The following is a 23557-nucleotide window of genomic DNA, read 5'->3' on the forward strand; positions in this document are numbered from 1 at the left end:
GGACGTCACATATTTCAGAGATGACCGGACTGTCTCGTTACGTATTGTGTGAGTCTGACTGGGTAATGAATAATTTAGACTGCACGCACACAACAGACATTTTGAGAGGGTGTGGTGGTGTAAAACAACAGCTGGGGACCTTTCAAGGGGAGGATATGTGTGGTTACTGTTTTTAGGTAGCTTTTTAAACATCAAGAAATCGTGTGAGGTTATTCCATACATTGTTTTCAAGTTTAAGGTAGTTCACACTTTACAACAAAACATTTCCACACTCACAATGTGTGAGAATTACAATGTCATGTGTTTGCCCATACGATTCAGGAAGCTGGTTTAAGCCTGTTTTCCTTGCTTCGTGAACGACTGTTGGCCCCTCCCCAATCCGGGACCTGATCTCCCAACGTTTGTTTACGGCTGAGTTACCGTAGTACTCACCTTACTTCATGCATTACAAGATCTAAAATGCCGGGGATTAGAATAGACAATTTGAAATGTCAAATGTGCAGGAAATTATAAATTGATATTCCTCAATCCTCAGGCTCAGAAAGGAGAAGGAACAGAAGAGACACTGCAGACGACTCTTGTGAGGGTCATTTTGAAATTAGCGAGTCTTGCCCCAGGCAGAATGTAACCGAAATTTGTTTAAAAGACGCTTTCAAACCTCACACCACAAACATGGCTGAAGGGGAGGGACTTTCATTACTGAAGAACGATAGCCCAGGTCAAAATTATTTGACGATCTGTTCTTCTTGTGTTGGTACATTATTATTACCTTCTGATTGTTACGATGTGGCAGGATTGTAAACAAACTCTTTCACATGAAACCCGACCTTGCTTCTTGTGGAAACCTGACCATGATGGGATTAACAAAATGTTGTCTACACCTTTCATAATGATTGTTTCTTTTCCAAGACACACCAGCACTCAAAGGCTCATCTGCATTGAAATAGCTTATCAAGAAACACTGATATGCATACAAATGAAAAAAAAAATCATGGTAAATAGCCAGACAACACTGAATACCTGTCTGGTGGGTGGAACCTGTTCTTGTTTGTGTTTTTGCAAAACGATGCTGGGAGGGGGAGGGGTAAAGACAATTTTCAACCCTGCACTTACACTGTAAAACAATCTGTACAAGGTATTTAAACTTGCTTGTGGAAAGAGTTTCTTTGAATCAGACATTACAGGAAAGTGGGGGGCTTGACCTTAACTGTTTTCCTGTTGGAGTGGTATGTTTGAGGGGATTCAGAAATTAGCAATCATCCATGAAATTATGTGCTTCAAACTGAAGCATTGGGTGTGAGTCACTGTCTGCAACTAGCATTCCGACTATCCTGTCTCAGAGATTTAAAACACAGTTTGACTTTAAGTTTGACTTTGCCATTCACTTCCTCTACTAGAGGATCTAAACAAACAGTGTGCCGTAGTTCCCGACAAAGCATGACGTCGTGCCCGAGATCTCCTATTCACAGAAAATTTGTCCAAATGAAAAGGAAACGCAAACAGACATAGTTAGTGTGGTGCTGCAGACGCCCAAATCTTACAGCAAGATGGGAAAATGCCAGGGTCTCTGCATTGTGATTTTGTAATAAGCTAATCAGGCATGACTGTAGTGGGTGAAAAATGACCCGTAGCGTCTTCCTTCAGGCTAAAATGGGGGAACAGTACTTTACCTCGGCTGGTGCCCTTCTTCCTGCGGCCTGACAGCGTTCTAGTCAGGCTGGTCAAGCTGCTGCTCCTCTTCTTTTTACTGCTGGACATTGTGAAGCAGGTGTGGGGGCAGATCCAGGTGACAAGAGAACTTCAGCAAAGCTTCCCACTCGACCTCACCACTGACTCATGGATACTAGAACTTTCAGACAAGCTGTAGTCTGAACCCGACCGGGCTGGCTCGAGTAATTACCCCCTTCCCTTAATAGGAACGAAGCGCAGGCCACGCAACAATTGGCTGAGCTAGGTAACGCATACAAATGCCATCCCTGGTGTCATCATGCATATTAATGAGATGCAAATGCATAGGATTCACTGGAGCATGGCAACCTCTTTGCCTCGCATGGCTAGAAAGCGCAAGGACGGCAGTAACTTCATGCGTATTTGTTTTGTGTCTGTAGGCACTAGTCGGTGTTCAGAGTGTATTAATGCCAGGAAAATGCTGATTTGACAAAAAAAGTGCAAGCATACAACAGATCTTAGTCCATGTCCATTAAAGAGATGTGGCATTCCTGCAGACAAATGGGCATTATCTCCGTGCGATCGGCGTGGGTGCACAATCGCAAACAGTGTCAACACAGGTGACATCTGTGCCTGGGACAAAAAGAATAACACCAGTTCCAGTTACCTGAGGATGATCAGCATTGTTTGGTCTGTTGGGGTGGAAGCTAAGACAAGGGGGGCGTTGCAATTTTTTTTGAATATTCAAAAAGTGGGTGTGTCCCCCAAACGGGTACAGAGTTGTTGCCTTACCCCTCTCAGGCATGTATACGCAGTCTGGAGGGTGGAAGTAAAAGGGTTGTGACCTTTTTAATTCAGGATTTGGGGCTGGCCGTGCATACTAACCACTCCTGGGATTGTTGTAAGTCACTCAGGCAGAAACCACACCTGAGCGGAAAAGCAAAGGTGAGGTGGGACTACAATGCACTTAGATCACAAGAACAAATCGGGTACTAGAGAACACCCAGGAGGGACCAAGATCCCTTGACTTAAAATACACTTTCAGGTCTATAAAATAGAACTCCAAAGAAAACTCTGCCTGCAGACCCTGTACTGTAAAAAGTAGGCCATCAGGTGAAAGGCAACAAAAAAAAAAACAAGCACACTGTAACAGTTGTGGTAACTGTAGTCTCAGTGTTTTATGTCAGTAGCTAGCCAGTCCGACAAGTGCATTGAACCCGCACCCACAATTATGGCGTCAGACAGACACTGAAATATGCATAAAGGGCAGACTGATAATAATGTGATATGAAGAGTTGTCAATACAAAAGTCCAACCACATATCCTGCAATTTGATGCATTTAGCATGACTAAAGGGAAGGAAAACTTAAGTCAAGGATAATTTAGTCATTAAAAGCCTGTCTTTGATCATTGTTTGAATTTATTCATTTAGTGACTATCGGTATTGTTAAGAGTTATATATAACATGAAATCAGAGATTTCTGAATCCCTGTACATTTGGCCAGTGTGATTCCTGTTGGATCCCTGACAAGAACTCCTGTCATTCTGCCTGTCAATCTTCCCCCACCCATGTGTTGTCAGCCTACTCTGTCCCAACGAACAGAAACATAAGCCCAAAATTCAGTCACCCAAAAGATTAATTTTACTTTTGACCATCTTTTCATTTTCATGTTTGTCCACATCAGTTTTAGTTTGTGCAAAGAATGTCATCCATAAAATCAAGTCAGTGTGGCCTAAGTGTACTGAACACTGTCAGATGGACAGTATATTATCAAGTTCAAGTTTTATTGCAAATTCATGCCCTAGGGCTAATTGCATGAACAGAAGAAACATTTGGTATAAAAACAGTACCCTGTATAGCAATGAACGAAATGAACTCTTTGACGTAGCCTCCAAATACCCAAACTTTCACACATATACAAAGGAAAAGAAAACTCCTCTTAACATCCGAAAACCCACAAATGACAGAAAAAGTGGGATCCTTTGTCTTCCTCTGTCTTCAAAAAAGAAGTCAAACCCAGTAGTTTTTACTAGTAGTTTCTTAGTAGTTAGTAGTTGAGAAGAATTAGTAAAACCATCAAAATTCAAAGAAAGCAAATCTTGCACATCATTTCCTGACACAATATTGATGCCGGATAAACAAGACAAAACAACCAGCATAAACTTCAAGTCACCTTATGCATACTCTATAGAATACTATTACGATGTAGTACTTTAGACCTGAGAGGTCGTATTTATCACTCTATCCTCCAGGTCACACCAATCTAATTTCTTGGGTCTTGGATTCCACTTTTTTTTTTCTGATTTAGAAAAATAACGTGCATTTAGCGTTACAGGTTTTAAATCAGCCCCAAAATGCTCATATTTTGGCACAAACAGTTGAAAAAAGTCCTTGTCATCCCAGCTATTAACGTTACAGTTTTCCCATTTATCAATGTAGACAATTGGTTTGATTAAAGTTGAAAATTCATAGTTTGAATTATACACCAGGCTTGTATGTTGACTTTGTGTCTCTTAGGCCACACCAATTTAATTTCTTGGTTAACGGATTCGCCCACTTCATTTTTTTCTGATTTGCAAATAAAAATAAAAATTCAGAATCAACTGCAAAATGCTCATATTTTGCCCTGAACAGTTGAAAACAGTCCTTTTCATCCTAGTTGTTACAGCTATTCCATCTTTCAATGCAATTACAGTATCATTAAAAGTTCAAAATTCATTGTTTAAATTTTGAACCAGCCTGGTGTGTTGACTTCATGGCTCCTATCGTACCATTTTGGGCCATAAATAGGATGCCTAGACCTGTTTTTTTTTTTCGCCCGCCCACTCCATTATTTTTCTAGAAAAATCCGTTAACCAAGAAATTAAATTGGTGTGGGCTTATGGTACTTTTAATTTGTAGCTATCACAGGATGAAGAGGCATGCTTTTTGGCCAACCTGCTTCATAATAACCAACAAATTAAATTACTTTGGCCCTATAGGAGACAGGAATGGGAGTGAGACAGATTAACAGTGGCTTACCAAGTACTTAGCACCCACTTCTTAATATCCTGTAATTAGGCTCTAACAAGTAAGGAATGGACTATGTACAGTCAGTAGTCATTAACCCCCTACAGCTGCCCAATCTAATTGTTTTGTCATCCTAAAAGGGGCTATGTCAGCTTCTATTTTGAAAAGAAGAATGCCAGACCTAAGTCTAGTACAGTCAAAACTGGCCAAGAAGAGCACTGCGGGGACCATAAAAATGTGCACAGGCGACTACTACAGACTGTTGTTGTGAGCTTATATAAGGCTACACCACAGCAAGTAAATTTTATGGAAATGAAAGTCATTGCATTTACGGTTGAACACAAAATATTTTCCTTATTTTCCAAGAAGACTCGTATTACAGTCATTTTAAGCCATAAGGCCACACCAATTTAATTTCTTGGTTAACGGATTTTTCTAGAAAAATAATGGAGCGGGCGGGCGAAAAAAAAAAAAAAATAAATAAAAACAGGCCTAGGCATCGTATTATGGCCCAAAATGGTACGATAGGAGCCATGAAGTCAACACACCAGGCTGGTTCAAAATTTTAACAATGAATTTTGAACTTTTAATGATACCATTGCATTGAAAGATGGAATAACTGTAACAACTAGGATGAAAATGTCTGTTTTCAACTGTTCAGGGCAAAATATTAGCATTTTGCAGTTGATTCTGGATTTTTATTTTTATTTGCAAATCAGGAAAAAATGAAGCGGCGAATCCGTTAACCAAGAAATTAAATTGGTGTGGCCTAAGTGACCTAAAAATAGTCAAAACTAATGATTTTGTAAATCTTAAAACATTTGCTGCAGTAATGTTATTTTCAGTGTTTTCAGAGACCTCACCACCGCTCTATTAGGCCACACCGACTTAATTTTATGGAAGGCCTGGGTAGTCCATGGCTAAAGAAGCTCCACGACTCAGGAACTCAGCATATACGTACAGTACCGATTCATAAATTCCGCAAAAAGCCAGCATGTGCCGGCTTGTCGTATACGTCGCTATGTACTGCCACAAATTCACAATTACCAGCTTGGTATTCATGTGGTTTAGTAGCATTTTTATTTTTGGCCGGATTTTTTTTTATTCGCCCGCGTGCACTAGTTTGGGGGTCTTCAGAGGATGTCATCCATAAAATTAAGGCGGTGTGGCCTTATGCATGCATTTCTATGATTGTATCACAGTACAACAGAACTGCTTCACCCGCAAGGGTATAACATAAAGTAACAAAAGCCTCTTTCTTTCTTTCCTTTCTTTCTCTTTCCTTCTTTTTCTTTCCTTTTTTCTTTCTTATATTTCAGTCCATACCATGGTATGGATGAAATATATTGTGTTCTCTGATGTTTCTTCTCCTTCTCCTGCCAAACAGTCAAAGGGATTCAACTCCGCCATCATTCAGCCAAATGACTTGAAATTTGGCATGGAGGTAGAGTGGGCCAATACCCCCAGGCGTTTTTTTCATTTTTTTGATACATGCCTTTGAAAAATTTTTATGAAGGTTTTTTGGGGCATTTTTCGCCAAAAAATGGATTTTTGGATCCTGAGCCCTGGTTTTACAACCAAATGATCTGAAATTCGGTATAAGGGTACCTTGAACATGTGTCTACAGAATAGCAGTCACATATTTGGCATACACCACTTCCAAATGACTCATTTGGGGGACTATTTTCAGCAAAAAAAGGGCCAAAAGTGCTGTACCCGTTCCATGTTCTATCTAAAGAATGGCCTGTTCCATCTGCCGTTGGCCATGGAACAGGTGTTCCATTGCGGGTTACCTGAGGTCACATTGCACGTAAGTCATTTGGAATGACCCACACATTCAATTTTATGTGCCTAAGACCTTCAAAATGTATAAAATCTCATCATTGTTAGTATTTGCATACCTGTAATAAGACTAGTAAAGCTTTCGAGATTCAATGTGCTTGTTCTTGCATCTTTGTTCTCAATTACAGAGCTACTATTTAATTCATTTATTTGAGAATCGTTGCCAGTTTTACACTGGGGTAAGTTTGGAATAGTCCACTTTTGCGTGGGAGGGAGATGGACTGAAATATGCTGTATTTGCTCCCAAGCAAATGTCGGCCTCTCTAGTTTCTTTCTCTTTCTTTTTCTTTCTCTCTCTCTTTCTCTCTCTTTCTTTCTCTTTCTCTCTCTCTTTCTTTCTTTCTCAACCACCTGCTTCATTGATTTCCTGCAAAAAGCGACAAGCAACGAATCAAATTGGTACGGCCTAACCTTCTACAGTTTCCTGTTTGACAAAAAATAGCTTTAAGTGTATGGACTACTCTGGATTAGGTGTTGGATTTTTTCCCATTGTTGAAAAAAATTAAGGGATAGAAAGAAATGGCCAGAGGAATGACATCCATGTTGCAACAGTTAAGTCTTACACATAATCCACATGGAAATTGTGTACAACAGGGAAGTGGTTTAGGATTAGGCCTTGTCAATCTAACTTCTTGGTTGTAAAATTTGCCCACCGCATTATTATTGAAAAAAAAAATACTATGTGTGCATGTACCAGTTCTGAATTAACAGCAAAAGAAAGTCCCTGTATTCTTATAGTTTTTTATGCATTTAGTTTATGAATTTTTCTTTTCCTTTTTTATCTCTTTCTTTCTTTCTTTCTTTCTTTCTTTCTTTCTTTCTTTCTTTCTTCTTTCTTTCTTTCTCTCTTTCTTTTACCCTTTCTTCCTTTCTTTTGTTCTTCCTTTCTTTCCTTCCCTTTTTTCTTTCCTTTTTTCTTTTTTTCTTTTTTTTCTCTCTCTCTTTCTTTCTCTTTCTCTCTGTCTCTCTCTCATTCTTTCTTTCGATTCTCAACCACCTGTCTCATTGATTTCCTGCAAAAAACCGACAAGCAACAAATCAAATTGGTATGGCCTAGTAACCTTCTACAGTTTCCTGTTTGACAAAAAATGGCTTGAAGTGTATGGACTACTCTGGATTAGGTGTTGGATTTTTCCCATTGTTAAAAAAATTAAGGGATAGAAAAAATGGCCAGAGGAATGACAAAACTATGTAAAACATTTCCTGCAAAGTACAAAAAGAAAAAAAAAACACTGCTGTGACAGGATCTACACCAGTTCTGTCATCAGTGATGAATTCTATCATTACCTTCGGGTATGAAGGTATTGTTTTCGGTGTGTCTGTGTGTTTGTGTGTGTGTTTGCATGTGTTCATAGGCAGAAAGGGGGAGGGGAGAGGTTTGTAACGTACTGTAGATTGACCTTATAATAAGTTAAAGTTGGCAACCTGTGACAACAGGAAATGCATATTAACTTATGATCATGATTTGACTAATGGAATTTTTTTCTTGTTCAATTTGACATGTTTTTGATAGTCTTACTTTATTGTTTAGTCAATTCTGTATCTGTATCTGTATAGCCGGTATAACCGCCTTTCGGCGTAACACACCAGCTTCGCAGGCACGCGGCGCGGCGGCAGCTGGCTATATTACACCGATCGACTTGTTACACCTAACCCTTGAACTTCTAGCTCTAGACATTGTTTAAAGCTATCTATTGACAATGCCCCTACTGTACTTGGTGACAGTGAGTTCCACTCTGCGATAGTTCTAGGAAAGAATGAATTCTTGAACACCTCAATCCTTGGTTGATAACTCTGGTACTTGAATGCGTGGCTATTTCTTGTTCTCTTCTGGGCTGGTATTAGGTACTTAGTAGTTGGGACATCCACCAGTTTATTAGTCATTTTGTACATCATGCATAGTCTAGACATCTTCCTTCTGTCTTCCAGTGAAGTCCACTGTAGGTTTCTTTTCATTTCCGTGACACTAGCACCTCTTACATAGTTGTTCATACAGAATCTTGCAGCTTGATTCTGTACCCTTTCCAATTTGTCTTTGTCTTTCTTTGTATATGGATCCCATACTGTCGCAGCGTATTCTAGGTTCGGTCTTACAAGTGACGTGTATGCAAGTGATTTTACTCTAGTTGGACATGCCCACAGATTACGTTTAATCACTCCCAATGTCTGTTTCGCCTTAGTTGTGATATTATTAACATGTGTACCCCACTTCAGTCCGCTTGTCAGCGTGACGCCCAGATACGGATGGATTTTTGTGGTTGCTAAAGCCTGACCACAAAACTGGTAGCTAGTTGCATGTGGTGTTCGTTTGTTTGTTATGTGCATAATGTAGCATTTTTCGGGATTAAACTGCATGAGCCATTTGCTTTGCCATTCTTCCAGGGTGTTCAGGTCTTTTTGGAGAAGTTGTGAGTCGGTCTGTGTAGAAAGCTCAACATACAATAGACAGTCATCGGCAAATAACCTCACATTTGAGTCAAGCTGATCTGGTAGGTCATTTATATACAAGAGAAAGAGTAATGGCCCCAGGACGGTTCCTTGAGGGACCCCAGACGCTACTTTAACTGGAGCCGACGCCTTCCCTTCAACCACTACTGTTTGCTCCCTGTTGGTCAGGAAAGCCTTTAACCAATTCAGCGTAGGGCCTTGGATTCCATAATACTCCAGTTTTGAGATGAGCCTGCCATGGGGGACTTTATCAAAGGCTTTAGTGAAATCAAGTATTGCTAAATCTACCTGCCGTTTACTGTTAATTAGTTAGTTAGTTAGTTCATCGTGTTAACTTTATATTATTTTGTATCTATTTTGATTTAATCTGTTTGTTTCGTTGGCACTTATTTATTATACACATGTGTAAAAAAGAGGTCATAAAATACAATTGGATTTTAGGAGAACCCACTCAATAAACCCTTAGGTTTCTTGGGTTCTCCCACACATTTGGTGGTACATAGTCATTACATACTGTTTTTATTTTTATGTGCAAACTGAAATAAACTGAAACCTGATTATCTCCCTGCAGGCTGTGAGTCCACACAGTATAAATAAGTTTTCCCCTCATTTATTGCTGCTTGTATTGTTCTCTCAAAACAACCTCCAAATTGTTATGGTTGACCATACTCGCCGAGCTTGGAGCCAGTGACAACAGGAAATGGCTTTCGTCCAGGTCTATAAAAACTGGTTGTCATGTGACCTGAGAGCGCTGTTTTCCGGCTGTCAGCCACAATAGCAGGCTCGGACGAGAATACAGGATTGATGGGGTCAGTGTACTCTAAGAAAACAACTTAATATGTAGTCTTGTATTCTACAGGCGCGGCGGAGGCCAGGGTATGAATGTTTACGTTGCCCTTGCCACAACTGAACTTGAAATGTCAGGAACAGTGGCTGAGCTCCAGAACAAGGCCACACCATTTAATTTCTTGGTTAACGGATTTCTCTAGAAAAATAATGGAGCGGGTGGGCGAAAAAAATAAATAAATAAAAACAGGCCTAGGACCACCTATTATGGCCCAAAATGATACGAAAGGAGCCATGAAGTCAACACACCAGGCTGGTTCAAAATTTAAACAATGAATTTTGAACTTTTAATGATACCGTTGCATTGAAAGATGGAATAACTGTAACAACTAGGATGAAAAGGACTGTTTTCAACTGTTCAGGGCAAAATATGAGCATTTTGCAGTTGATTCTGAATTTTTATTTTTATTTGCAAATCAGAAAAAAAAAGAAGCGGGCGAATCCGTTAACCATGAAATTAAATTGGTATGGCCTATGGGAGACGAATGAACAATGTCCTGACATATGGATGGGGTGAACAATGCTGACAACTGTTTGGATCATTTTGGTGGCGCATGACGACATTATCAATTCAACAGAAAACAAGAAAGGTGACATTTAAACCTGGCATATGACCTGTACATGTTATTTCAAATTTTCTCCTCTTCTATCACTTTGTAGAACAGAGTATGGCAGGCCTATAATGAGCAAGGTTAGAAAGGTTGACAAGCAAAGAAAGTTACATTAGGCCACAGCAAGTAATTTTTATGGATGACATCAGCGCGCGCATTAATTTTCGCCTGATTTTGGAAAAAAAAACAAGAAATTTTGTTGCCTTCTGACAGTGGTCAACATACCAAAAATGGGCAAAGATGTCTGCTGCCATGCCGGAACATGGATGGCAGATAACTATGAAGAGAGGAGACAAGAAAAGGCTCTGATTCAATGTTTTGTTTCTTACTTTGATGCAGTGATATGTGATGCTGCCTGTGTATATGTGATGATCCCACCGAATAAAAACCATTTGTACAATGATTGAGTCAAAATTCTAAAATGTACTAGGAACCTTGTTTTTTCGGCCTGCCTTGTTTTGTTTTCGCCCGCTCGCATTAGATTTGGAGTCTGCGGAGGATGTCATCCATAAAATTTACTTGCTGTGGCCTTAGGATTGTAATCTGTGATACTACAATGACAGCTAAGTTACTGCAAAAGGAAATGCCAACAAATTGCCTCTTATCAAGTTTTTTAATTCATCTTAAAAATAAGATGAAAAATGTTTTCATTGTTGATATCAATAGTAGAACTGGCTTGAAAGATTTGTCTGGTGTTTTGAAAGAGCATATAATTTTGTTGGTTTAATTTGGGGAAGTCAATAAATACAATGCATTGTGTAAAATTATATACCCAGGTGATGTTGACCAATCAGAAGTCACCGTTTCACCTTCTTGGTAATGATGCCGTAATGTCATGATACAAGTGGTGAAAAATTATCATAAGTGGTCTTTATTTCATAAGTGGTACTTTGATGTGACATAAAGGACCACTTGACCACTAACTACCCTCTACAAAGTTATCGATGAATAGACACAGTCCGCCCCACCTACTCAGTATTTTACTAACTACCAGGTCATCTGCCAATGAAGCTAGATATTCCCTAAGAAATGGAAACAGCTTTCTATGCAAATCCCCAAAAGCGTATTAGAATGCAGAAAGCCTTTTTCCACAGGTCTATCCAACTGTGGAACTCTCTTTCGCCTGACACACACTGACAGGCAGCCCCCTCATTGTCCCCCTAGAACCTCCTTGTTTAAAACTGAAGCCTGGACCTCCCTCAGAGATCCGTTTTCTGTGTATGTCAGGCCCTAGCACTTAGCAATCCTCTACTGTTAATAACAATTTTATTTGTGCAGGCTAACTTAATTGTCACAATCTTTGTGTATATTTATATATGTATATTGTATTGTATATAATCCTGTATAACTACAGTATTTATTTCTTGGGCTACCCCCTTGATAGTATAGCTACTATAGTTGGGCAGCCCTGGCTGTATTTGTGAGACCTGCACAAGCTATCTGCCTCAGCTATAAATCATTGACCAAAACATCAAAAACATGACATTCAGGGCTCAAAATACCCATGTTTAATGTGCAAAATGCACATGATTTTCAAGATTTGCGCTTTACAATTTTGAATGTGCAATTTTGCACCTAAAGCAGGGGGAGGGGGCATTGCAGGCAAAGAAGCAAAAATTACTTGGGATTTGGCGCTCCCAGCCCCAAGGACAGATAACACTTATAAGCTCCTATTCTGAAACATCAAGAGCTTCTTGGCTAATTTGCATCATCCTCGTCTTGACTTGTCAAACTTGTTTCCTTTTTGACTTCAGAAAAATTTGTCTTCACTTATTTGCATGTCAATCAACAGTTTGTGCTTATAAACCTGCCATTCTCCTGGTCTCTTAGTGTCACTGACTGTAGTGGATGCTACCTGAAACATCTGGGCCACTCTGACCATTTCCAAAATCTGATAACCAGTTGCTTGAGTAAATGTGTTTTGGCATATCTTATTACCTGGATGTCTAACCTTCATTTTGCACAATCATAAATTTTTCAAATTGCACCTAAAATTTTTGTCAACGTGCAATTTTGCACGTACCTAAAAAAAACTCAGATTTTGTACATTCCTTCCTCACCAAGGTTTGGTATTTCTTGCCTTTACAGTTTACAGAAAACAGTCTAGATGTTTGTGGAATAGTCCAAGTATCAGTCCAATCACCATGGAGATTGCATAGTTGGCTCTTCCATGTTAGGAGAAAGCCCTCTTCACTCGTGATACCTCCAAACAATCCTGGCATTGTTGGAAAGCTCATCTTTATTTAAAAGCAGAGCACTATATTTCTTTTAATGTGCTTTTTTAAAGGACATTTCCCACAACTATACCTGCAAATGTGAAAGTTTGCTATCGGTACTTTCAAATTGATAGTAATACTACTATTATAATTACTAACCACAAACTTATAACCATGGGCTTATTGAGTAAACAATATAAATAATCAATTCTAAGGTTTTAAAGCTTTTAAGATGACTGCTACATATGCTTTAAACCAGCAGCATATGGGCTGATCCATTACATTTAATCATTGATAACATAAACAAAGAAGTACAAAATACAAGTTTTGTATCCCTTTTCCTATTGCAACAGAGATGAGAATGACCTGAAGAGAAAATGATTCTACGTTTTCTTCACTTATCAAATAAAAAATTTATCCCAGGTTTATATTGGCAGGTTTTGCTACAGTACTAGAAACACATTTTTTCCTAGGGTCTGATATTCCTTATACTTGTATTCAGCATTCTATAAGTTCACAATCTTGTTCCGCCGCTCAGAACCTTTCAGCGTGCCACTAGGTTCTCTTCCAGTTCTCATCAATACACCGTTAACATACCTGTCTCCAAGTCATTTTACAACGTTACAACAGCTTCTTTCCCCGGACTGCAAAATTATGGAACTCTCTTCCAAGGTCCACCGCCATCTCCTGACATAACTACATTATACTCACATAAGTACCTCTAGCTCTTTGCCTAGAAGTGGCCAAAAATAATTGGTCTTGCATTGAGCGACACCGTTAAAGAAAAAAAATCATACAACTGATGAATATGTTACTTGAGTAACTCACGCGGTGTCCTGAAGAGATCCTCCAGCCTCCGTTTACTGGAAGAGCTCCTCCGGAGGCGAACCCTTCTCGGAGAGGTCGGGGTCCAGAATATCTCCACCGCCATCTTCTCACTGGTTGTGTCCGTACAGAGTTAACGTGGGAGGCTGCATGTTGACTGGATCGCACCTCGCCGCGGGTCCAGCCCTACTCTACCGTGACCAAGATGATCGTGTTTAAAACGCAGCGGTCATGGTTTTGGCTGTGTGTCAGACATGCAGATAACAGCATGCAGACTCAGCTAACTGTACCCAGTAAAGGGACGCTCCTGACCAGCTACCGAATTAGCAAGTATAATCAGGGACTGTCTGACACAGTTGACGGACTTGGCACACAAGTCAGGCCATACTGATTTCATTATATGGATAGCATCAACTGGGTACAGTACCTCAAAACTTATGTGTTTGAAAAAAAAATTGGGCAAAAAAGTTGCCTACATTATGAAATCTACATTGTACTTGGTAAGGAAGGTTGAACAAATGACTGTTCATACAGAGCATGGTGTACCCATTGATTGAACCTCCTTCGTATGTCAAATAACAGATTCTTTATGTATATTCTTTCACATCCTCTGTGACATTGAAAAACTTTGTGATGCAAGCAAGTGATTCAGGGCCTCTCTGGAAACTTCTTTTTTTACATTCACCAAAAATTTTTATTTTTTGGTAGCATTTGGAGTTTGGAATGTCTAGCAGCTTGTTTCTGCAACTGCAGCTAGGGTCATTAGTTTAAATGTGTTTTAAGAACAAGGATAACTCAAGAACCAATTGACAGATCATTGTGATTTTTAGTACATAAGTAGCTTGATATCATTAATTGACAATTATTGAAATCATGATCTAATTTGCATGATAAATGAAAAAGGAAATTCTTTAAATCTTTTTACCTTAGACCTTAGTTCCTCCTGTGCCGTATGGCACATCGGGCAGCAAGCTTCCACTTCTTTTTGTCAGCGGCCACTGTCTCCGCCTCCTCCCAGGGGATGTTTGCCCTTCTTAGATCGTCTTGGAAGGTCCTGCGCCAGGTGTGTTTCGGCCTTCCCCTCTTTCTTCTGCCGTTGTGGGGTACCCAAGTCATTGCTGTCTTAGAGTGCCTTCTGCTGGGCAGACGGAGGATATGTCCTGCCAGCTGCATCCTTTTGTCTGTGATGATGGTGCTCAGAGGCTTGGACTTGGCCCTGTTCAGGATCTCATCGTTCGTTATGTGATCCTGCCACCTCACCTTCAGTATCCTCCTCAGGTTTCTCTGGTGGAAGGCGTCTAGCTTTCTGGATGCTTTAGCTGTACATTTCCAGGTTTCGCTAGCGTAGATTGCAGTGGGTAGGACAATACTGTTGTATAGTCGGAGCTTGGTGTCAAGGTTGATGGTGGTTGCTGACCAGATGGAGTTCATCCGTCGGAACACGGAAGCTGCTTTCCCCACCCTACAGTTTAATGTCAGGCTCTACTTCTCCGCTGTTACTGATGACACTCCCAAGGTAGGTAAACTGATCGACGACCTCTAACCTGGCTGTTGTTGACAGTGATGTTCAGTCGAGGTTGACCTGTGTGGTTTCCCACCTCCATCGCCTTGGTCTTCTCCGAACTCACCCGTAGCCCAACTTTTCCAGAAGAGGTCTCCAGTTTCGTGGTAAGGTGCTGTAGGCCTTGGTTATTCTCGGACAACAGAGCAAGGTCATCTGCAAAGTCTAAGTCCGCAAGTCTGGACTCTTCCCTCCACCTAATGCCCTCCTTCCCGTCTCCAGTGGTCTTTCTCAAGACGAAGTCAATTGTGATCAAGAACAAGAAGGGGGAGAGGATACAACCCTGTCGGACCCCTGTGATGATGTTGAAGAAGTCTGTTGTCCCTCCCTCCGTTCTCACACAACACCTTGAGTTTTCATAGAGGCTCCTAAAGATCCTGACAAATCGGGCTGGTATTCCGTATGACAGTGCAATGTTCCAGAGGGTCTCTCTGTGGATACTGTCAAACGCCTTCTTGAAGTCAATGAAATTTAAAGCTAACGGTGTTTGGTGTTCCAGGCATTGTTCGATGATGTTTCGAAGGGTAAATATCTGTTCTGTGCAGGAGCGGTTGCTGCGGAAACCAGCTTGTTCCTCTCTTAACAGGCAGTCCACAGCTTTCTTCAACCTTCTGAGGAGTACTGCGCAGAATACCTTTCCAGGGATGGATAACAGAGTGACTTCCCCGCCAGTTGTTGCAGTTGGAGAGGTCTCCTTTCTTCGGAAGCTTCACAATAACTCCCTCCTGCCAGTCCCTAGGAACCTGCCCCTCTTGCCAACAGCGGTTCATCAGCCTGGTCAGCATTTCCACTGTACAATCCCCTCCATGCTTAAGCATCTCAGCCGAGATTTCGTCCAGTCCTGCTGCCTTGTTACTTTTCATCGCTTTAATGGCCTCCTCCGTTTCCTCTTTCCTGACTGGTTCCTCGCAGACATCCAACTGCTCTGCTGTTTCCTCTGTACCAAAGTCATACAGGGTGTCCGGGGTTGGTTGATTCAGCGTTTCCTGGAAGTGTTCAACCCACCGTTGGTCTTGCTCTTCTGTAGTTAACAGTGTCTTTCCGCTCTTGTCTTTCACTGGTACACTCGAGTTGTTCCAGTTTCCAGAGAGCTCCCTCACCAGACGGTACAAGGTCCTTGAGTCGTTTTTCTTGGCTGCCTCCTCAGCCTCTGCGCTTTTCTTGTCTAACCAGTGTCTTTTGTCTGCACGGCAGCTCTTCTTTACTTGGCGGTCAAGGTCACGGTACTGGTGGTCTGTTTGTTCTTTCTCTTCCTCGGTCTTTGCTCTATCTCTGAGCCCCTTTGTCTTCTTCCTTTCGTCAATAAGTTCCCAGGTGTGCCCCTGTATCCATTGTTCCTTCCGTGAACCACGCCTTCTCCCAATGGTTTCCTCTGCGCTCTTTGTGACTGTTTCCTTAAAGAGTGCCCACTGGTCTTCCAAGTCCGGCCCCATGTCTTGAAGCAGCTGGAATCTGTTCTGGAGTTCGAGTTTGTACTGTTGACTGACCTCAGGGTCCTTGAGCTTCTCAGCTGCATACGGCTTCACTTTCTTCTGCACTGTGAGCTTCTTCAGCCTTAGCCTCACCCTTGCTCCCAGCAGATGGTGGTCTGATCCCACGTCTGCACCCCTGAATACTCTGACATCGAGAAGTGATGACCTCCAACGTTGGTTTATGCAAACGTAGTCTATCTCGTTTTGCGTTGTCCCATTTGGTGATCTCCATGTCTTCTTGTGTATCACCTTATGTTGAAAGTAGGTATTTCCGATGTTGAGGCTGTTGATGTTGCAGAACAACAAAAGACGTTCCCCGTTGTCACTAGTTTTCTGTGCTGTCCCAAACGGTCCAACGACACCATCAAACCCTTGTCTGTTGCTATCAATTTGGGCATTAAAGTCTCCCATCAAGATTTTCACGTCATGGCTAGGGATGTTGTCAAAGGTGTCCTGTAACTGTTCGTAGAAGTCGTCTTTGTCCACTTCATCAGCATCTTCAGTTGGTGCATATACCTGGACAATGGTAGTCTTCCCATGTCTCGACTGAAAGCGTGCTGTGATGATCCGGTCATTGACAGGCTTCCAACCAGTAAGAGCTCTGGAGGCTTCTTTATCCAGTACCATGCCCACTCCACGGCGGTGTTGGTCTTCATGTCCGGAGTAAAGGACTGTCTTGCCATCGCTACACAACTTCCCGCTACCCGTCCATCTCATCTCGCTGATCCCTAGAATGTTCAGTTGGTACTCCTCAAACTCTTTCAACAACTGGGCCATCTTCCCAGTCTGGTACAGTGTTCTCACATTCCATGTTCCAATTTTCGTTTCCCCCTTGGCACTCAGAAACTGGCACATCGGGTCTCTAACTTCCTTGCGGCTTTCATTAGAGGCCGTCACTGTGGATTCTAGTCCACTGCCATCTTCCTTGCGCCGATCCCTCTGGTTTCCACTTGCTGTTTCTGTAGCAGGTTTTTGTTTTACTGGGTTGGGGTGCTAACCCAACGCCAAACTCCCTCTATCGAAGGAGGTACAGGTCGGAACTGCTAATTAGTACCTCCCTGGTGTCGTAAGCCCCCCGAAGGTTACAGGTCTCCCATGCACCAGACCCAGGCAGGACACCAAGTCGGAACAAGCTGCTACACCTCGGCAAGGTTACACAGTTCCTTATCCTGGTGGGGTGAGGGCCCCCAGGATCGTAGCATCTGTTGGACCAAAATTGACGCATGCATGTATGGATGTCATCCATGTAAAACAATAAGAAGATAATGTGGCCAATAGTCTTCAACACACAATCACGCAGCATACGCAGCTAAAACAAGAACATTTGTCTACAGAAGTATGAAAACGTACAACACGCTGCCTCCTCACATGCTCACCGAAAACGCACGCACATTTAAAGTAAATATCAGTCAACTATGTAAAAAGTACGAGCACATGCGTGGTAAGACACATGGAGCACAGGTGTACCTCTGACCTCTCCACAACTTGTATATTTGCTGTTGTTAGAAGTATAAGTAAATTTAATAAGTAGTTACTGTTACTTAGTAATTTTTATTGTTCTTGTTAAGCAATTGTTATGTATAATGTTGTTGAATCTTTTGTAACTATTAAGTTGATAATTGTATGTATTCTATTATGTGAAAGGACTCCAGGAAGATTAGTATACACAGCTTGTATAACTAATGGAGATTCCCAATAAACAAACAAACAAACAATACTGCATAATAGCTCTGTCTATGTACAAAGGGAGTAATTAATTATAATAAGAGTCGAAGTACAACTAGAAAAGTAACATTTGCAGGCAAATACAAAATGTTTATCCATACATGGTCCAGCCTACACAATATAACATTATAATCATGATGAAAATAGAAACAAAACACTGCTGTGTTTGTTCTCTCTCAAAATAGTTGAACTAGCCTGAAACCACCTTGCTACAAACACCAACACCAGCAGTAACCATGCTGACTGCCAACACACTGACAGTGTCTCCTGCAGCCTGCTGACCTTAGGCCACACAAATTTCATTTCTTGGTTAACGGATTTTTCTAGAAAAGTAATGGAGCGGGCGGGCGAAAAAAATAATAAAAACAGGCCTAGGCATCCTATTATGGCCCAAAATGGTAAGATAGGAGCCATGAAGTCAACACACCACGCTGGTTCAAAATTTAAACAATGAATTTTGAACTTTTAATGATACCATTGCATTGAAAGATGGAATAACTGTAACAAATAGAATAAAAAGGACTGTTTTCAACTGTTCAGGGCAAAATATGAGCATTTTGCAGTTGATTCTGAATTTTTATTTTTATTTTGCAAATCAGAAAAAAATGGAGCGGGCGAATCCGTTAACCAAGAAATTAAATTGGTGTGGCCTTATTTAACCTTACTGGAGGAAGACACTGATGTAAAACAATATGTTTCACTCATGTGAGGGTAAACATAATAAATCATTTCTGAAGTTGTAGTTTTATTTACAAAATAGACAACTGCTCATTAAGCGACATTTGATCCGAGAGGAAGAATTGCAAGAATGGCAAAGACTCACCATGATTCAATTATTTAACCCTAGCTGACAGAAAAAGTTACAGTGGTTCAGACATGTGTCTAGGGCCAAAGGCACACTGTCACATACAGTTCTTCCTTGTAAGGTGGAAGGCGCACGGCCGCGAGGACGTCCCCATCGGTCATGGATTACAGACGTAAAGGAGTGGGTGGGTGGGTGGGTGGGTGAGTGAGTGAGTGAGTGAGTGAGTGAGTGAGTGAGTGAGTGAGTGAGTGAGTGAGTGAGTGAGTGAGTGAGTGAGTGAGCTGACACACCTACCTCAGGTGATTTTTGTCCCTCCTTATTTTGTTGTAGCAGACTATGGAGTAGAGGAGCTGTCTATTGCCATCCTGAGTTCTCCATTCTAGGATATTTGCAGGGCAGCCTTCTAGCAGATACTGCAGACTGCAGATATGGACTTTGGAATGCTGAAATCTGAAAAATATGTACCGCTGACATGTAATTCTAGACTATTCTAGACTAGACAATGTAACGCAAGGTTACCAGTTTACGTGCAGGACCAGTTTACGGTCAGTTAGTGACACAACTGCACTTCGAGGTGTATCATCCAAAAATCAATGGTCGTGAGCAACAAAGAATAACATGAATATGATCCTTATGTGTCTTTTATTTATTCACTGCATGGGAGTAAGTTTGCATTAAGCGACACAACAGAGTATCTTTCGATATGACGGGACAGCAAGGTAACATAGACTTGGACGAAAGTGTTTGTTTATGTGTGCTTATAAGTACAGTGTACAAGAACAAAGGTCCAAGTGACCGTTAATTGGTCACCCTAGAGCAATTCTCTGCTGTTAACTACTAAATATTAAATAAAAGCTGGCACGGCACACATTTTTATAACTGGCAAACTACTGTTTCTGCCCACGCGTTTTCACAAAAAATGGAATTTTCCATAATTTGACCGTAAACTGGTAACCTTGCGTTAGACTATTACATAGTATACATCACAATTATGTATATGTCAGGATGGAGACCTGAACTGGTAGAATTAGAAGTTCTACTGGTAGAGACCCAGATCAGAGTCTTTGTCAAGAGAAACTCTGATCACAGTCTCTAATCTGACATAAACATTATTGACAAAATATTACGCACTGCTGATAACCTAGAATTCAAATTAATAACTTTATTTGGATCCAAATTACCTTCAGCTTATCCTTTTACTTGTTCTTCCTAACTAGTCTAGTCCTCACATTTCAAGTACAAGACAGGGTGACTACAAAATAACAATCATACACTAGAGAGGCCGACATTTGCTTGGGAGCAAATACAGCATATTTCAGTCCATCTCCCTCCCACGCAAAAGTGGACTATTCCAAACTTACCCCAGTGTAAAACTGGCAAAGATTCTCAAATAAATGAATTATATAGTAGCTATGTAATTGAGAACAAAGATGCAAGAGTGAACATTGAACATTGAATTAACATTGAATCTCGGAAGCTTTACTAATCTTATTACAGGTATGCAAATACTAGCAATGATGAGATTTGATACATTTTTAAGGTCTAAGGCACATAAAATTGAATGTGTGGGTCATTATGCACGACTTACGTGCAATGTGACCCCGGGTAACCCGCAATGGAATACGTGTTCCATGGCCAATGGCAGATGGAACGGGGCATTCTTTAGATAGAACATGGAACGGGTATAGCACTTTTGGCCCTTTTTTTGCTGAAAATAGCCATTAAAGTCCCCCAAATGAGTCATTTGGAAGTGGTGTATGCCAAATATGTGACTGCTATTCTGTAGACACATGTTCAAAGTACCCTCATACCAAATTTCAGATCATTTGGTTGTAAAACCAGGGCTCAGGATCCAAAAATTCATATTTTGGCGAAAAATGCCAAAAAAAAACTTCATAAAAATTTTTCAAAGGCATGTATCAAAAAAATGAAAAAAAGACCTGGGGGTATTGGCCCACTCTACCTCCATGCCAAATTTCAAGTAATTTGGCTGAATGATGGCGGAGTTGAATCCCTTTGACTCTTTGGCAGGAGAAGGAGGAGGAGAAGAAACATGAGAGAACACAATATATTTCATCCATACCATGGTATGGACTGAAATATAATTATCATGAAAGTTCATCTGTGTTGGTAGTAATCATATTAAAAAGTTGAACTTTATTCCAACACACAGTTTACAGAGAGATCAAATTTTCAGCGACCACTGTCGCCTTCATCAGGATAATTAATGACCAATCACTTCACAACGTGATCTCGCGAGAGTTACGGTTTACAAACACGTGACCTTATTCACACGGGGTCGGCTCTATGTTACGACAGCTCTATGTTACGACAGCCCTATGTTACGACAGCTCTATGTTACGACAGCCCTATGTTACGACAGCCCTATGTTTTGACGCCCCCTTTTTCAACGCGATTATGGCTATGTTCAGACACCTAATCATAAATTGTAAATGTATTGAGTGTAATGATCTCGAAGGAAATGTTCACGTAATATAATGTCACTGAAAAAAAAATCAATACTTTTCTTGTAGGATCGTTAGTTTTATGGGAATATTTCAACTTTACACTCTAACTTTATTGACCTCTTAAATTAAGTGTGCGACATTAACCGCCAGCCCGAGTCTAAAACATAAAAAAAACCCGCAGATCTAGTCGGGTAGGTAGGGTTCTCCATTGCTCGGTGATCGTTATAGATAAGCAAATAATTTTCTTATTTGCCGAAACACCCGTGATTCAGGCGTGGTAAAGTCGGTCGGCCAGCGAAACGTTCTTGGTATTTGTCCGCGGGCAAGGGTGATGCGGTTTTGTCGCCTGATGACCCAAATAGCTTCGTTCTATATACAATTTCAATGGATTTGCGTCACCGGAGATTGCGGAAAACTTATCACAACAACCTATACTTTTAAAAATTTTTTTATAAGCTGTTACCCAGAGAAACTTCGTTCAGGACGAACATAGGTGCGTCGTAACTGTAACACCGAATGTAAATAGTGTAAATATGTAAATAGTGGGAATTGTATGTAGCCTTCATATAAGGCGTCACTGACTGGGTAGCGGTCTGCGACGCTGGTTCTGGACGGATTGTTGGGAGTGTCATTTGGCACGCCGCGGGTTCGGTCCCGGCCCGTGAATCAACATCCGAGTTTTTCCGAGTTTCTATTCCCTGATCCTGCGTTACATAACATAAGGCTGTCGTAACATAGGGCTGTCGTAACATAGGGCTGTCGTAACATAGGGCTGTCGTAACATAGGGCTGTCGTAACATAGGGCTGTCGTAATATAGGGTATGAACCATTCACACAAGACTTAACTGATACATGACATAAGCAATTGTGAAGGCTGAAGTGCTCTGATATATATACCCTCCTTAATGCCTCTTAAAAAGTAGTCCTGTTCAGTGCACTGCTCCCTGGCACTTTTGATCAATTGCTTACTTTACGTATCTGAGTAAAGTCTCGTGTGAATAAGGTCACGTGTTTGTAAACCGTAACTCTCGCGAGATCATGTTGTGAAGTGATTGGTCATTGATTATCCTGATGAAGGCGACAATGGTCGCTGAAAATTTGATCTCTCTGTAAACTGTGTGTTGGAATAAAGTTAAACTTTTTACAACAATCATACATGCATGTATAACCGCAGTATAACATCATAACCAGAATTATTAAGGAAGTCCAAGCTATTTGATAACTGTCTTGTCCTGTTGTGTAGCATTCTATTGATGAGAAATGTGTTCTATTGATGAGAAATGTTATTGATCATAAAAAAATGATGTTACAAAAGATGTAATTGACTTCACACAGTGTGAATGATGAATAGGACTTTGCATTTGCCCTTGACTAATTCAAATTTTAATGCATATATCAAATGGGAGGGAAGTTACCTTGATCATGTAACATCTGTGTCCATAATATCACCAGGGTCCATAATATCGCCACCTTGAGAAAAAGTGTGCTTAAAGATATTTTTACTGCAGCAACATACCCTAGGTATGTAAATTTGAGGTGTGCAGGAGTGCATACCAAAAGTATGCTGCAGTAAAATATCTTAAAGGCCACACCAATTTAATTTCTTGGTTAACGGATTTTTCTAGAAAAATAATGGAGCGGGCGGGCGAAAAAAAAATAAAAATAAAAACAGGCCTAGGCATCCTATTATGGCCCAAAATGGTACGATAGGAGCCATGAAGTCAACACACCAGGCTGGTTCAAAATTTAAACAATGAATTTTGAACTTTTAATGATACTACTGCATTGAAAGATGGAATGAAATGACTGTAACAAGTAGTAAGAAAATGGCTGTTTTCAACTGTTCAGAGCAAAATATGAGCATTTTGCAGTTGATTCTGAATTTTTATTTTTATTTGCAAATCAGAAAAAAATGAAGCGGCGAATCCGTTAACCAAGAAATTAAAATGGTGTGGCCTAAGCACACTATTTCTCAAGATGGCGATATTATGGACCCTGGTGATATTATGGACACGGATTACCAAATTAATCCGTGTCACCAAATTAAAGCAGCTAGGTTG

At 40.8% G+C, this 23557-nt stretch overlaps 2 protein-coding genes across 51 annotated transcripts in view; both read right to left on the reverse strand.

Annotated features, from left to right (window-relative positions):
* LOC109465835 (nesprin-1-like) overlaps nt 1-13587 on the reverse strand; it is an 87882-nt gene extending 74295 nt beyond the window's left edge. For 49 of the 50 annotated variants that reach the window (XM_019763281.1, XM_019763329.1, XM_019763328.1 and 46 more), the window contains exon 1: nt 13470-13587. In XM_019763281.1, coding sequence (XP_019618840.1) covers nt 13470-13572 — 103 coding nt within the window. In that variant the 5' untranslated portion in view covers nt 13573-13587. Of the gene's footprint in view, nt 1-1670; nt 1986-13469 lie in introns of those variants that run through there. The other variant, XM_019763279.1, reaches the window with a different exon arrangement.
* An 867-nt stretch (nt 13588-14454) lies between these two features.
* Nucleotides 14455-17354, reverse strand: LOC109465826. The gene is made up of 3 exons (XM_019763267.1): nt 15592-17354; nt 15011-15374; nt 14455-14556 (listed from the first exon to the last, which is right to left on the reverse strand). Exons 1-3 carry the CDS (start codon nt 17352-17354, stop codon nt 14455-14457), a joined length of 2229 nt encoding a protein of 742 aa, XP_019618826.1.
* Nucleotides 17355-23557: the final 6203 nt, after the last annotated feature.

This window comes from Branchiostoma belcheri, unplaced genomic scaffold, assembly GCF_001625305.1.
Source record: "Branchiostoma belcheri isolate BF01 breed outbred unplaced genomic scaffold, Haploidv18h27 scaffold159, whole genome shotgun sequence".
Classification (NCBI taxonomy): domain Eukaryota; kingdom Metazoa; phylum Chordata; class Leptocardii; order Amphioxiformes; family Branchiostomatidae; genus Branchiostoma; species Branchiostoma belcheri.

Bases quoted from the DNA above. Each gene is read 5' to 3' on its own strand.
- LOC109465826 (XM_019763267.1), bottom strand. From the start codon at position 17,354: ATGTGCCAGTTTCTGAGTGCCAAGGGGGAAACGAAAATTGGAACATGG. The intron at 15,375-15,591 runs GTTTCCGCAGCA...TGAAAACTCAAG, and splicing joins GTTAAGAGAGGAACAAGCTG to GTGTTGTGTGAGAACGGAGG. The intron at 14,557-15,010 runs GTTAGAGGTCGT...CCACAACGGCAG, and splicing joins TCACTGTCAACAACAGCCAG to AAGAAAGAGGGGAAGGCCGA.